Source organism: Phaethon lepturus, unplaced genomic scaffold (genome assembly GCF_000687285.1).
Source record: "Phaethon lepturus isolate BGI_N335 unplaced genomic scaffold, ASM68728v1 scaffold35107, whole genome shotgun sequence".
Taxonomy (NCBI): domain Eukaryota; kingdom Metazoa; phylum Chordata; class Aves; order Phaethontiformes; family Phaethontidae; genus Phaethon; species Phaethon lepturus.
Genome location: NW_010553143.1, coordinates 12609 through 27044, shown reverse-complemented (window position 1 = coordinate 27044; position 14436 = coordinate 12609). Strand labels below are relative to the sequence as shown.

The window sequence follows — 14436 nt, the reverse complement described above, 5'->3', positions numbered from 1 at the left end:
TTTATAAAAGATGTAAGAAATTCTTCCTTCTCCTCTTTAGAGAACTCCGCTTTTATAAAAACTTTTGGTCTACACCAAGCATCCTGGATATCAACCAGTTATTAGACAAGATTACTAAAGAGCTGAGTAGCTAACAGCACTCCCATTCTGGTGAGAGACAGGTTGAATTCTTACAATACTAAAATCAAAGAATATCCAGTCTGACTTCTTCAGTCCTGCATGTGGATCTAGTGAATCATCTGGGATCCTGGAGCAAATTTTGATGAATAAAGCTGACTATTCTCCGCAGATAGTGGTAACCAGTTGGTACATTGGAGAGAACAGCAGAAATTTCCTCCTCCCTGGGAAAGATAAAATGATCACACGTTTGAGAGGATATGGAACATTTAATTCCCCATCCCTAGCGTTGAAACTTAAGTCATATGGAATGGTTCTTTCCATTCAACTCACCCAATATTCCCAATTTGTTTTTGGACAGTAAAAGGCAGTGAAGCAGATGGGTAGTCGTCAGACAGAGACAGGGTCAACTCAAACTTGGCAAAAGCTATGGAAGCGGAGAACAAAAGCTTCACTCTGTATGTGAAACAAAAAAATACAAAATATTCAAACATACTGCTACCACCTTTGAATTAGGTTCCAGAAGCAAAAACAAATGTTATAATTGATGCAACAAGCTCAATAGCATCTAAAGAGTACAGCATAGATTAACAGTATCTTCATAAATACAGTTAAAAGAACCTTTCTACTCCAATACTATCAGCATTCTAACACTGAGTTAGAATACAAACCCCCAACTTTCCTCACAGAAAAAGTTAGTACACACATAGTTCACAGAACCTTTCAAAAATTATGGGGGAATATAGAGTAATAATAAAAAATACGTTTTATAGCTAACATAAAATATTCCTAGGCAGGTAAAGTTTTCTGAAGTTTTAAGTAGGACTGATTTACCTTCAATTCCATCATTCTAAGATCACTTCATTAATTCAACCCTATTTAATTCAGGCCACATTTCTACCTAGCATGGTACTCTTGTCTATGACAAAGTGCAGGAAGGCCAGAGTTGAATTTTATTGTAAATATGGGTAAGACCATCACCAAGGACACAAAGCCCAGGAACCAGATGCTTTAGGATAACATCAACTAGAACAAGCACAATACAGGTCTTTTCCAGGGCAATCTCCCACAATTTGCAACTTCCTGAGCACAGGCTGCCCTTGTATCCCTTCTGTTGACTTAACTAACTATAACTTCTATGGGATTTTTGGCATGTAGTACAACACCACTCTTGCAAAGGGTACTACAAAATTAGAATAACCTATGGGAACAGCACCAAGGCATGCAGAGCAAGGCTGACTGGGCACTTCTTGGTTAAGGAACTACATCAAAAACAGAAGGATAAGGTGAAGTAGTATTTATCTTGTTCCATTGGGACATGCCACAGAAGTGGGAAGTAGTATGAGAAAACGAAAACTAAAGAAAATAAACTTTAGTTTAAGTGCATTCATCCTTCAATGACTGATTCTGCTTGGCTGAAGCAAATAGAAGACTAAAAGAAACAAAGCACTAAGATACAGGTAAACTCTTGGCTCTGTTTCCTTTGCATTGCTAAGCTCTGGCCTGAAGTTTTAAGTTAGAGAGTCAAGTCAAACAGGAAAGTGGCAATGAAGGAGAGATTACATGGTAGTAAGGAAGTGACTGAATCCAAGAACAGCTTAATATCCATGCACTTGGATATTACAGTGCAATTGTATGAAAATAAATTATACTGTTGTTAAAAATAGTTGCGCAAAATCTCAATTTCAAGAAAAACAAATTTAAAATATTTCAGTGTTTTGTTTCTGATTATCTAGAAATACTCTCTGAAGGGCTGGTGTAAACTCTGTCTGAAGTTACTCACTTTGTGTCATTGATATCGGTCTTCAGAAGATTAAATTTTCCACCCCATCTCTCCAGAAATTCAATCTCCTCTCCTAAGATCTTGCAATGACTCACAACCAGGGAGACGTCATGAAGAACCTAAGTGGGCAATCAGAAAAGCAATCACATTGGCACTCTGGCTGGTAAACTTTGTGACACTTGAAAATGCAGTTTATCCTAGAAAGTATTAAAAAAAAAAGTAATTAATTTATATTAAAAAAAAGTAACTTAACTGCTATCTCATTTTGGATGTGAAAATGAAATTGTACAAGCATAACAACAAATATACTTTTTTCCCCCCCAAGTTTCTGCTTTCAGCTTTGTCATCAGGGGTACACAGACATGCAGGAACACCAAGTTTGGCTTGGCAATTTAAACCGTTAATTCTTTAGGAAGCAGAATGGCATTCCACTCAATTCTTTAATTTCTATTAGCAGAAGAAAAAGGATTTTAAGAAATCACAAGGACAGGCAGACATTAATGCAGCAAACAAGGAAGAAACCACAGCTTTTAGGACTCTTGCTTTTGGGGACAGGTACTTGCGCTTGCACCTCAGAATATTTGTGAAGCAGATTTTGATTTGCATTGATGAAACATTCATTAAGATGCTTTTGTTCTCAGTATCAGCCCTATTCTCTGTGACAGGAAAGACTAATGTTTTTCCAGAGTCTTACAGGCTTTTCTGGAACACTACCTGGGGCAAGTAGTACAGTGTGGGACACTTTTCTTGCCAGCATCCCCGACTTTCAATAAACTGGAAAATGAGTCTTTGGACTAAACGTGAGGAGGGTGGAGCTTTATCCTCTGTAACACAAAACAAAAACATGTTGCCAGAAATCTTTTAATAGCCATTTTGTAATGCATTCTCAGATAAACCACAAATTTACAGATGTCTTCCCAAGAAATGATAACCAGGGCAGCTACTTTCAAGCTACTCAAAAAATCTTACCATCCAAGAAAGATTCAAAGTTCAGGCTAACTATCTTTCTGGAAGGATCTTCACCAAAAACATCACCATCTGAGAAGAAAAGGAGAAAAAAAAAGATAAAACCCAAGCAGTAGTGATTTCCATACTTAGTTCTGGAGTTACAGCTCTTCTTCAGAAACAGCCATTCATTATATACTTTTCTGAATTTTCATAGAAAGCACTGATAAACATATTCAAAGCCACCTCCCTCAGCTTACACCCTCCTTCTGTAGTATGTTTTCTATTTCCTTTTAGCAGATCTTCACAAATATAGAAACTTTATATTTCTATTATGTAACTTTTCAACCTTTCAAATTGATAAAACTGAAACTACCAGTTTTGCAACTTACCTATTGGGGGTCCAAACACAACTGTGAGTTCAATAGAATCGTATAGAAAATTAAAGACAGCCTGCTGTTCACTCCATTCAGTAATCTCCCACTCAGTGAAGCTAAAAAGGGGAGGAAAAAACCACCATCACCCTAAGTTTCAACCAACTGAAACAATTATGTGAAGGACAAAGATCAGCATATTAAGTGCACTTGCAGCTGTTACCACAATTAATTAAACGAAATTTTCACTTTTCAACAGGGTGAAAGAATCTGTTGGGAACGCAGGCATAATACTGTTCATTTTACATAAACGTTCAGTTTGGAATTGGAAGAGAGTTGCATGTAGATAGACTGAACGTAGAGTATCACTGCAGAGTTGTTAACAGAAAAACAGTGCATCACACATGGAAGTTTGCTGAGGCTTTATTGCTTATCCTAGGCTGCAAGGAGACAGGCATCCAAAGATTTCCCAAATCAAATAACAAGGAAAACCAAAACAAAAAAGGTTTATATATGAATGTGAGGCCCCAGAACTAGCTGATAAAAATAAAGCCTGAAGGTCTTTTCCTTACTTGTATCTCTCCAGGAGTTCCTGGCAGCTTTTTTCTTCTTCCTTTAGATGGTTCATCTGAGCAAGCATTTGCTCATTCTGAGTCTCCAGTTCTGACAGTTCTCTGCAAAGATAAACCAACCACATGAGATGTAGCACACTGGTTAAAAAACCACCAACCTTCTAAAACCTGATTGCACATGTTATTTAAGGTCTTTAGATCCTCTTTGACATCTTACCTTTGAAGTTCTTCTTCTTGGGCTTTGAGACTTTCAAATTCTAAGAGAAAGGGAAAAGAAAAGCAGCAGTGAGAGACAAGAGCAGCAAAGAAAGCCCTAACTTGCTGTGCAGTCACTGTGCTTAATATGAAAGATCTCAACTTGATGGCTGTTACTCCTACCTGGATACAGATACGTGGCCAACAAAGGTTAGTAGTTATTAAACAATTGAAGTGCTGAATATGATAGCCAGCACACACTCTCCAAGTCACACTGTACCAAGTTCTAAACTCCATTTTTCCAGGGGAAAAACAGTCCTTTTCGTATTTTAACACCCATGTAATTAGCTATATTCCAATGCAGAAAAGAAAACAGTTGTGTTTGCATCCATATCACTGTTAATATAATCAGTGTGGGGGTTGAGTATCACCCTCTCCAGAATTTAAACAACAACAAAAAGTGCCATTCAGCTGGTACCATTACCTGCCTCTAGGTTTTTCCCTTCTGCCGTTTCATCACTGCAGTCTGCTTCACATTCATCCCAGTCAGAATCTATAGGAAAGAAGTATCAGGTCTCTGTAGAACTCCCAGATTCAATACTTCCAATACCATTTTATTGGTCTGTGGATTCTAGAAATCTTAGTATTTCAAAGATAATTAAGAAAAATGTACAAAAAGCCAGAAGGGTATCTACCAAAAACCTCCAAAAGTAACAGGTACACAAGGATGACTCCTTTTATTGCATTGTTTCAAAGCTGCTACTGTGCAATTTGATTTCTACTTCAGGCATCGGAAGAAAATTCAGTTGGAAGAAGCGAAAATACACAGAGCATCATTATGCAGCAACGCCAAGTACTGACTGCAGCTTGTGTGAACACAGCTGAACAAGTTTTAAACCATCCAGCTACGATGCTGAAAACGGTATAGTCCTGGAGCGCAAAGCTTAGTCTTGCCTACCTGCAGGATAGCTGGTAGGTTTTGCAGCCGTTTCGAATTGCGTGCGGCCTGCAGCTGTACTGTTATCGCTACCAGATTTAGCCAGCGTGGTTACACGTTCGTAGGCTACAACAACTATAATTCTGTATTTCAGCCTAGTCGTCACTCCTAGTCTTCACAGGATGTATGTGTGATTCCCACAAGACAAGTTTGCAGGCACAAATGAAGGCATTTAGGCCTAACAAATACTGGTAGCAAAGGAATTGTAAAATTCCAAGCAACCACCAAACACAAAATGTTGAACTGACCATTTAAACAGCAGCTCTGCAGAAAAATAGAGAAAACATCATATCAGTCACCAGTTTGGAAACACATACCTGCTTCCAGATCAACAAGACAGCTCTCTGCCTCCTTGAGCAATTCATCCACCTTTTCTATTCTTGACTGTAGTTTTCCGTGTTGTTCCTAAGATGTGAAAATTGTGCTCAAGTCAACAACAATTTTTAAAAAGCTGAATTGTCTTCTGGGACCACTATGTGAATCTTTGCTTGCTAATAAACTAATTAAAGAAGCCGATATAATCTGTCATTAGAAAAAAGAGGCAGACTGGCAAATGCTAAGGCAGTAGCCATGTGTAAGAAAGTACTAGATACTTAACAGTGTATCTTCCTAATGACTTTTCTGATGAAGGGATGAGATAAGCCATGGAAATAAATAAATTCCTAGAGCTTTTAACACATACAAATTTCTGATACCTATCACAATGCATTACTTCTGCATTTCCTTGTTAGTTACTAATACTGACATTACTACAGTATAAAGAGATAATTTCAGATGGCATTTCCTTTAATACTCCCATTTTTCACTCTTACTTTAATTGCCAAAACCCTTAGGCAGGAGGTTCCTATAGTGTAAATGCAAGAAAGTCACTGTCCCAATGTGTTTTATGTTTGCATGTAAATGAAAGGGAAGTAGATTTAATAAGAAGGAAACGTTCAAGAGAATTCACACTTACATACAATAATTAGGCTCCTACACTTGACAAAGACAGACGAAATATGGTAGAGGTTCCTTTTTTAAAGCTAAACCTCCACAGCCTTGTGGCACATTACCTGCGCACTCTGCAGCAATTTGCTGTACAATGTCACTTTTTCGTTGTGAGCCATGATTTTGCTCTCCTTGGTGAAATAGGATTTCATTTTGTTCAATTCTGCTCCAAAGTTCTTCAGCTGCAATGAATGGAAAATACAGAAGAGAAAGTGAATGGAAATGTGCAACAAAAGATTGTTCAATCAACCCTTTAGACTCTTTCTCTCTTCTCTGCTTCTCCCAATATCCCATTGCTCTAGTAGCAGTATTACATCACACTTGCAAATTAAATCCAATTTAAGACGGGACAATCCCTGTTAATTCAAGTAGAGTTGCCTACTACTTTTCTTTGCAAAGATACAAGAAGATCTTTACTCAAATAGGGAGCCTCACAAATAACTAAAGAGATGCTTTTACCAAACACCAGAGCACCTTCATTAAGTACACCAGACGTCTCATCCCCGTTGTTTGAGACATGTATTTAGAACATTTGCCCCATTACGGTTAAGGAGGCTAACTGAAGTGCTCACAGAAGTCCAGGCAGAACCCAAGACGCAAGAAGTCAACTTAAAACCTGTTTTAACAGAACATAGCTACAGATCATGCAGTTCAATGTTTTCTCTGACAGCTGTCAATCCAGAAGCTGCAGAGGAATGTACAGAAACTTTTTTCTAGAATGTTTGCCATCTGCCTGTTTCCACTAGGTGGTATCATTCTAACTGCAGTGTGTAGAGATTTGCATAATAAGTTTTCAGACTTGTTATTCTTATCTAAGGGTTCCAGCTGCTTTCATTGTTCATAAGTATAATTCTTCCGGAATCTAGTTGATTACCAACTTGAATTATCAAGTTCTTCTGTTTTATAGCAACATATTCCCTTTAACATATTTAAAGGGCACATATCCTCGCATTCTTCTGACATACTGGAAGTTCTCATAGCAGTTTTCTATTCAGAAAATATTTTGCCTTGTAACACCCACCTGCCTACTATTATTCTGTGACCATTCTGGTTCTTATTTTATTTGAATACATAAATTAACCTTACTTCATTATATAAAGAAACAACATTATCTCTTCATGCAGTATTACCTCTTCATCAGAGCAGGTTCTCATTACTTCCCACAAACTCTTATTCACGTTCACCAGGAGTTGATCCTGGACATTTGCATACACTTTTAACCTGAAATATGGAAAAAAAGTTGAAAGTCTTGTTGCAACTGCACTGAACACATGAAGCAGCCCATTGGTATTGATACAGTTCATTCCCCTTTTCTAATTAAAACATGGAAATGTAAATATTTTCATTTAATTGGGTCTCACCTCTTGGAGAGACCCTCTAAAGCCTTGATTAAGTAGGGGCCATGTTTGTTAAACTCTAGCACATAATACAAAGTTAATTTCCTATAGCCACTTTGTTAAGGGCACGTCTGAACAGGAGGTGAAGTGCTAGAGAGCTAAAGAAATAGGAAGTGGTGCTAATGAGGCTGTGAAACATCTTACTACTGATTTTGAATTTTACCATAAAACTTGATTTTGCACATAAATTGTAAAAGGCATAAAATGAATCAGACCAGAAGTGTCCTTCAGATAAGAAAATAAATCACGATAACTGTATTTCAGTCGAAAAAACACTGGAAAATTGGAACAAACAACAGATCGTAACCTGTTATGATTCTGCTTTCTATGTTTGATCATGTCTGATACAATTTTAAAAATTTTACTCTTAACTCTTCTGATGTGCAACTGCAACACTATTAGTGAAAGAAAAATTACTTGAGGAAAATCAAACTTTAATTATCTCTAACCACAACTGCTCCCCAGGAGTTAGCCCTATACCATCTAAATCTGTAATAAACTGGCTACCAGCATAAAGTAGGTTAACTACCATTTTTTATTTTTCCTATATCTAACGTATTAACTTTCTTCAGGCCACTTTGCATGCAACCCAAACTTTAAAAAAAAAATTACTAATATGCTCTGTGACTGAAAAAACACTTACTCATCTATCATCTGAGAAAGGGCCTGGCAATCTTCTTCATAAATACGCAGCTTGGGGCGATAAACATATTGGCTGTACATGAGTTCTTCTGGAGTAGGTGGTGCACTGACTGCACACTGGGGAAAAAAAGAGGGAAGAATTGTGAAGGAAAAAAATGCGTAATTTTCAGAAACAGTAACTTCCAATCAATTCATGTACAGAAACCAGTAAAAGGCCCAGAATCTTTATTTTTGCAGAACAAGGGGAAAAAAAACCTAATGGAGGCAGCCTGACATATTTAAACGATTGTTTTCATTCTGGACTTGTCTCTGAATGGAATCAGACAAGTTAGTCACAGAATCACACAGAATCACAGTCATATAACCTTACATAGCTCATTCTACTTCTATGCTCCATGTTTCCTCACATTTCAGCAGGGACTTCCTTTTGGGACATATGCCTCATCACTAGAGCTTGAAAAACCCACAAAACAAAAAAAATTGTAAGAGTTTAACTTCCTTTTAGATGAAGACTTGAAAAGCAAGTGGACATTATCCAGGTAACAAGAGTGCGCTAGAATAAAACAAGATAGCTGTGCTTGATTTGGAATCAAAGTTCCCAATTTTCAACAAGTCTCAGGCACCTCAAATAAATACGATGTGGGTATTTCAGCAAGCTGCCTATATATTGAAGCACTTAAATAATTGACATTAATTCCATCCCTTCAGAGAAAGCTTTCAGGAGCTTTTCGGGGGTGGAGGTGGTGTTTGTTTTTTATCAGAGATCAGTCACTAATGAATGTTATCAGAGTTTTGTAAGCATAATGATTATTTAGAGACAGCTCAGCATGAATAAATTTTCAAACTAAAAGTATAAACTTAACTGTAACTAAGATAGTACAGCATTTTAAATAAAAATGGAAGAGATTTAAAAATCATAAAGGAAGCAATTTAACCAATACCACTTATATTAGTTTAGCTGTGATTCTTTTTAATCAGACTTTGTACTTGCTCTTGCCAAGTTAACACACAGAAATTTTATTCAGTCAGCAAAGAGGCAATGAAGAAAGGCAGAACACCACACCACCACGAGTGCCCCACAAACATATCAAACCACCTGTATGCACTGGTTTTCTGCAAACTAACAAAACAAGGTCCACAGTTGCAGTCCTTATTTCCAAGAAGATATCTAAATTTCTAATGTGAATATTCTATTGACATATTTGCCCTGATAACGTGACATCTTACAGCAGTAAGACGAACAGAAGCCTGTTTTCAACTGACCTGAAGGACTAGAATGAATTTCACAAGTAAAGAATTTTCACAAATACACCATTCTCCACATGAAGAATATGATCTTGACCACACCTTTTCATACATAACAGCTACTTCACTCTCACACTTATTATCATAAAGACGTATTAAAAATTCCTACCAAAGCGGGTGTCCCGCTACCCATTTGAAAGAAGGAAGACCAAATCTCATTAGAACTTATTTATCATTGAACGTGCTACTGCAATGTTTTCCAGCACTCTAGAATAAGTACTGGCATAGAAGAATCTCCCAAACCAGTGTCAAAATTATGCAGACACTGCTAAGGTTTTCCACTTTCCAGGGTGGCTTTTCCATTGCCCCAGTGCATTATTCACTGTGCCAGTAGAAACTGTAGTAAGCATCAGGAAATGGAAGTATCTGAACTAAATCCCCACATGCTTTATTAAATAAATGCTAAGCATTGCAATCTTACAAACAAACTTTCTCTGTTTATGAAACTTGAGACTTTTCCATGGCAGTATAATACTTACGTACAGAAAACTAAGCAGCTCATTCACACTACTTCATTACATAAGTACCATTCCTTATAAAGATTATTTGCAAAATCCAGGCAGATAACAGAGACCAGCCCCAGCATCCAGTTAGAAATTCAGTTGGGTACACGAATGTGTACAAATAACCAAGTCTGAAACACTAGTCTTCAGAAAGCTTATATGAAAATAAGGTGCCTTTACTGAAAACAAATTACAAGGCCCTGCTTTCAGGGTGACCGCAAAGTAAGCGATCGCTGCCTTGTTCAGCATCAAGTTACTACCACGGAGTAGTACTTGTCTGCATGCAAAAAAAAGTTGTTCCTATGTCTGCAAGAATTCAACAGAAACCTTTCAGGATGAGGGTACTGAAACTGGGTTCAGGTAGAACAGACTTAAGGGGAAGAAGTAAAGAGTAGTAATGTCCTGATGAAGCACTTATGAAGAAGGGAGTAGAACAGGTACTAGGAGTGCAGAGTAGCATTTCAGGATTCTGATTTCAGTGGCTGATGGACATAGTAAGAAGATAAAGATTTGACTGAGCTTCTAGTTCTTACTTTCAAACTTATCATTAAAACAAGTTCAAAAATCAAGAATTAGCATATTAATCCAAGAACAGATAATCCTGAACATATAATATTTTGTGAAGAGATTGAAATCTATTCTGTTTTTCAGTGCTGAGGGAAAAAAAGCATCAGACTTATCAGAGGTGAACAAGCAAAGAGACAAGAGGAAGCATGCACTGTCTAACATGCTTGTCAAGGTGGAACTGACTTCTGTCTTAACACATGTAAAGGCCTTTAATACAGACTGGTTAGCTGATAAAAATTAAAAATAACAACAAAAAAAGGAATGTAACTTAAGGTCAGTTATATTATGCATATCAAGGGACAGCTACTCACATTGGCTGGAAGGTGGCTATGCCGGGGCTTCTGAATCGGAACATGGACTTGAAGAAGTGTAAAAAACTCTCCAACTGTGATAACACCATTCTGAAATTTCTGTAAAGATTAGGAAAAATGTACAGTTAAGTACATTTTTCAAGCAAGAATGCTTACTTGCATATACACGCACAAGTATTTTTCCTGTTAGGACAAGAAGTTAGCATCTTTCAGCTATTTACATACCTCCCGTAAGTTATCTTCACAAATGCTATCTGTGAGAAGCTGAGACTCCATCTGACTGCTTCGCTGAACTAGCCAGAAAAAAAAATAAAAGGGGGGGATATTGCTGGGGTTAATAACATTCTTACAGAAATATGAACCTGAGCTCATTAGCTCTAGAAAAAAAAGCAATTTTAAGGTAGAGTTGACCTTTATGTGTTTTTCCAGTGCTGAATAGAAGTAACAGAAAACAACTACTTGGGACAAATAAGGAGGACTAGATTAAGAATCTAATGTACAATAAAATCCGTGTCAGAGCAGTAATGAAATGACAGAGTTCACCCTTCTATGGGAGGAAAGCCATATGTAACATACTAAAAACTAATAAAACTGAGAAAGAGACTCCAACCAGTTCACAGCGAGCATCCTACGTAGATGGAGACCAAAGAGCATCTGAGCTGGCAGCAGCTTTCAAGGTAAAATCATGGCATTCAAGTTCTGAGCCAACAAGGGCTAGTTTCTCACACAAAGGACAGAGCCCAACTTCTAGTGGATAAGGCATAAGCTTTCATGGTTGCAGGAGGCCAAAACTGGAATTGTTTTTGTAAATAAAGGCAAGGTATCCCTTATCAGATGATTGGCAGATTTCTGCTTCGTTGTTAGGTACCAGCTAATTAGTAAGAGGTAATTAAAGCTGGGAACTGAATCTGCTTACAGCCTGTCCCCTGCAAAGCACTCCAAGGAGTCTTTCTCCAAGAGCGCAGTGCGGAGACACGCGGACTCATTCTGCGTGGAACCAGCTTAAAATCATCTTTGGGCCAGCAGAGTTTGAGTTGGGGTTTTGCTCTGTGCTAAGGTAACTAAATTGCCTCATCAGCCCAACCTGCCCTTGAAAATAAAGCTGAACTTAAATTCTGCTCCTTTTTCTTCCCATCTCAGTTTTCCTTAAATGGCTTAGACTTTTAGCCAGAACATAAAAGCATGTTGACTGGCTGGGTGGGAAGCTGTGACACAGGCATTCAAGGCCTTTCCCAAATTAAATATATACCATGGGTGGGGCTCTTCCTCGATTAAACGTAAAGAACACAAGGTTTGAAACCATTACCACAAAGGAAGTCTTACTTGTTAATTCTGTGTCAGCCTTAACAGAATCCAGAGAGCTGCTAGTGCTGGCACGAGTACAATCAGGGCTTTTAGCCGATAGATTTGGAGGATCTTCACCTTCATGAACTTCTACTTGGCTTTGAGACACAGCACTAAAAGTAACCTAATATTAGCAAGTTAAAAAAAAAAAAAAAGAGTTATATGAAACGATACAAGAATAAGTTGATCAGTAGTTTATCGTAGCTGTTTCTTGATGACATTCAGAATCGTTTCATTTTTAGTAGCAGCACGTTTTCTATCTAATCAGCATGACAAACAAGTGTATGGCTAGTTAAGCCATTTCCTATGATGACATCTGGAAGTAAAGCTGCAAAATCTTTCATCCATTTCTCAGTCAAAGCAGTAGCCACCACAGCATACCCTTCTAGCTTCTGGAACCAGAAAGTTTCTACTGATGATGTACCAACCTATTTTTAAGGTCATATTAATGTTCCATATTTGCACAGATTTTCTTGTCAGCTGCAATTTGTGCCGTCTATAAAAATAAAGCTAACATCCATGCTTGGATTGATTTTAAATAATTACTTTAGGCCTTACTCTATCATTGTTCCTAAGCAACAACTAGCAAGTAGTTTAGTTCAGAGGACTAGGAATGTTTACTCGAGAAAGGATTAAAATGAGAGAATTATTTAAAATTGACATATCCCTTATTCTGTCTGTTTTGCATGGTTCTGGAAAGTTGCACACATCACGGTGATTCTTCTATTTTGGCAAAACAATGAAAAATACAGGGGATGACATAGCAAAATGACAGCAAACTGGTGGTTAAGAGAATCAAGAAAATCTATCAATAGATCTGCTTAACACCCCAAAATGGAAACAAAAATGCTGCTAGTGTTCACTGTATCCTTATGAGTGATTAGGCTCACCTGCAAGTCTTGGGAGGCCTCACCATCCAAGTTTTCATCCCTCTTGAGCTTCTTTGGACTTTGAAGATCCTCCTCATCTTGTTCCAAAGTTCTTTTTGTGTTGCAAGTTTTTGTCTCTTCAAGTTGATTCTTTTCGTTTTGGGAGATTTGTTTTTTGCTTATCTCATTGCAAGCATTTTCCACAAGTTCAGAGCTTACAGATTCATTTGAATCCATTTCTTCTAGGCAGACAGGAAGAAATTCTTCTGCTATAAACTGAGAATGGCTGAAGTTCTGCCTACTAGACTTCTTGTTACCTGGGGTTTCACCAGCCTTTATGCTTACTTCTGAAGCTGGTGCTTCTCCTTTGTCTGAAGCTTTTGCATTTATGTCTTGTACGCTAGAAACAGAAGGATTTCTTCTGTTTGGTAATTTAGGCTGGAAGATAGCTAGAGGGACATTTATTCCTTGATATTTATCCTTAAGTGCTATGCTTAAATTTGTATCTATGGGAGCAGCTCCAGATTCAAGACATGTGTTCTCCTGCTCTTTGGTATGAAATAAATCATGTGGTTCACTTACAGTATTTTTTCCTAACCTCAAGGTATCCTCTGGCTGAATTGATGATTTGGGCAACTGGTCAGAAAAAGCCGTTTCAGAAACGGAGAGAACTGCAGATTTCCTCCTAATATTTTTCAGTTTTGAACAAACATTTAAAATACCTGATAATTCAGGTGTAAGAGTGGCATCTATTTGATCTCTTGGTCTGTCACCGACCAAAAGTTGTTTAGTTTGTTCAGAGTTTATGTGAAAAACTTTTGCGGGTGTCTCCCCTTCAGCTGACAGATCCTCATTTTCCTTCGATTCCTTGTTAGAAACTGTAACAAGGCTTGCTCCAGCCAAGCCTAAATCTGTAGCTAAATCTTCATGTCTAGATGAATCATCTTGCAATAGCTGGTTTCTCTGAGTACTACGTGCATCTGAGGAACCCATCAAAGAATCTGGTTGCTGGATTGGAAGTGAAACACGGGATGCCAAATCGCCACTTTCTTCACTGCAGTCTCTGGGCCCGTTCCTTGGAAGCATGATAGAGACTTGCTTTGATTTCAGGTTTTCTGGAGGTATGAGATCCTGCTGACTATTTACAGGGACAGAATTATCTGTGGGAAGGTCAAGATCCTGTGGTGCTTGCATATCCATAGCCTCTTCTGGAAGTATGACAGAATAAATGGAATCTGGTGGTGTGCCACTGTGGACTTTGATACCTCCTTTCTCACTAGGAAATGCTGAGGCTGCTGAAGCCGAAGAGGGAATGCTGGGCTTCTCCTTAGGTTTTGTATGATATTCACCATTCAGGTCTTTTGTACACGGGGAATCTCTTTCATCTCTGCAAGAAGACAACAACGCGCTATGCAAGTTTGGTTGTTGAGTGCTTTTATGTGACACTTCTTGGCTCTCAAATCCATTAATATTGTTATTAACAGCAATAGTATGAGATGCAGTTATTTCCATATCATCTTGGTTGTGG

At 37.9% G+C, this 14436-nt stretch overlaps 1 protein-coding gene across 1 annotated transcript in view; it reads right to left on the bottom strand.

Annotated features, from left to right (window-relative positions):
• Positions 1–235: 235 nt before the first annotated feature.
• The window catches only part of CASC5 (cancer susceptibility candidate 5), a gene marked incomplete at its 5' end in the record, with an annotated part of 26014 nt that continues 11813 nt past the window's right edge, over positions 236–14436 (bottom strand). Inside the window, 18 exons of the mRNA XM_010291466.1 lie at positions 236–341; positions 451–573; positions 1901–2019; positions 2615–2724; positions 2870–2938; positions 3238–3338; positions 3792–3893; positions 4009–4048; positions 4471–4539; positions 4945–5091; positions 5301–5388; positions 6036–6152; positions 7101–7191; positions 8011–8126; positions 10696–10794; positions 10921–10983; positions 12005–12163; positions 12930–14425. Of these exons, the coding sequence (XP_010289768.1) occupies positions 236–341; positions 451–573; positions 1901–2019; positions 2615–2724; positions 2870–2938; positions 3238–3338; positions 3792–3893; positions 4009–4048; positions 4471–4539; positions 4945–5091; positions 5301–5388; positions 6036–6152; positions 7101–7191; positions 8011–8126; positions 10696–10794; positions 10921–10983; positions 12005–12163; positions 12930–14425 (3215 nt within the window). The remainder of the gene's footprint in view (positions 342–450; positions 574–1900; positions 2020–2614; positions 2725–2869; positions 2939–3237; positions 3339–3791; positions 3894–4008; positions 4049–4470; positions 4540–4944; positions 5092–5300; positions 5389–6035; positions 6153–7100; positions 7192–8010; positions 8127–10695; positions 10795–10920; positions 10984–12004; positions 12164–12929; positions 14426–14436) is intronic.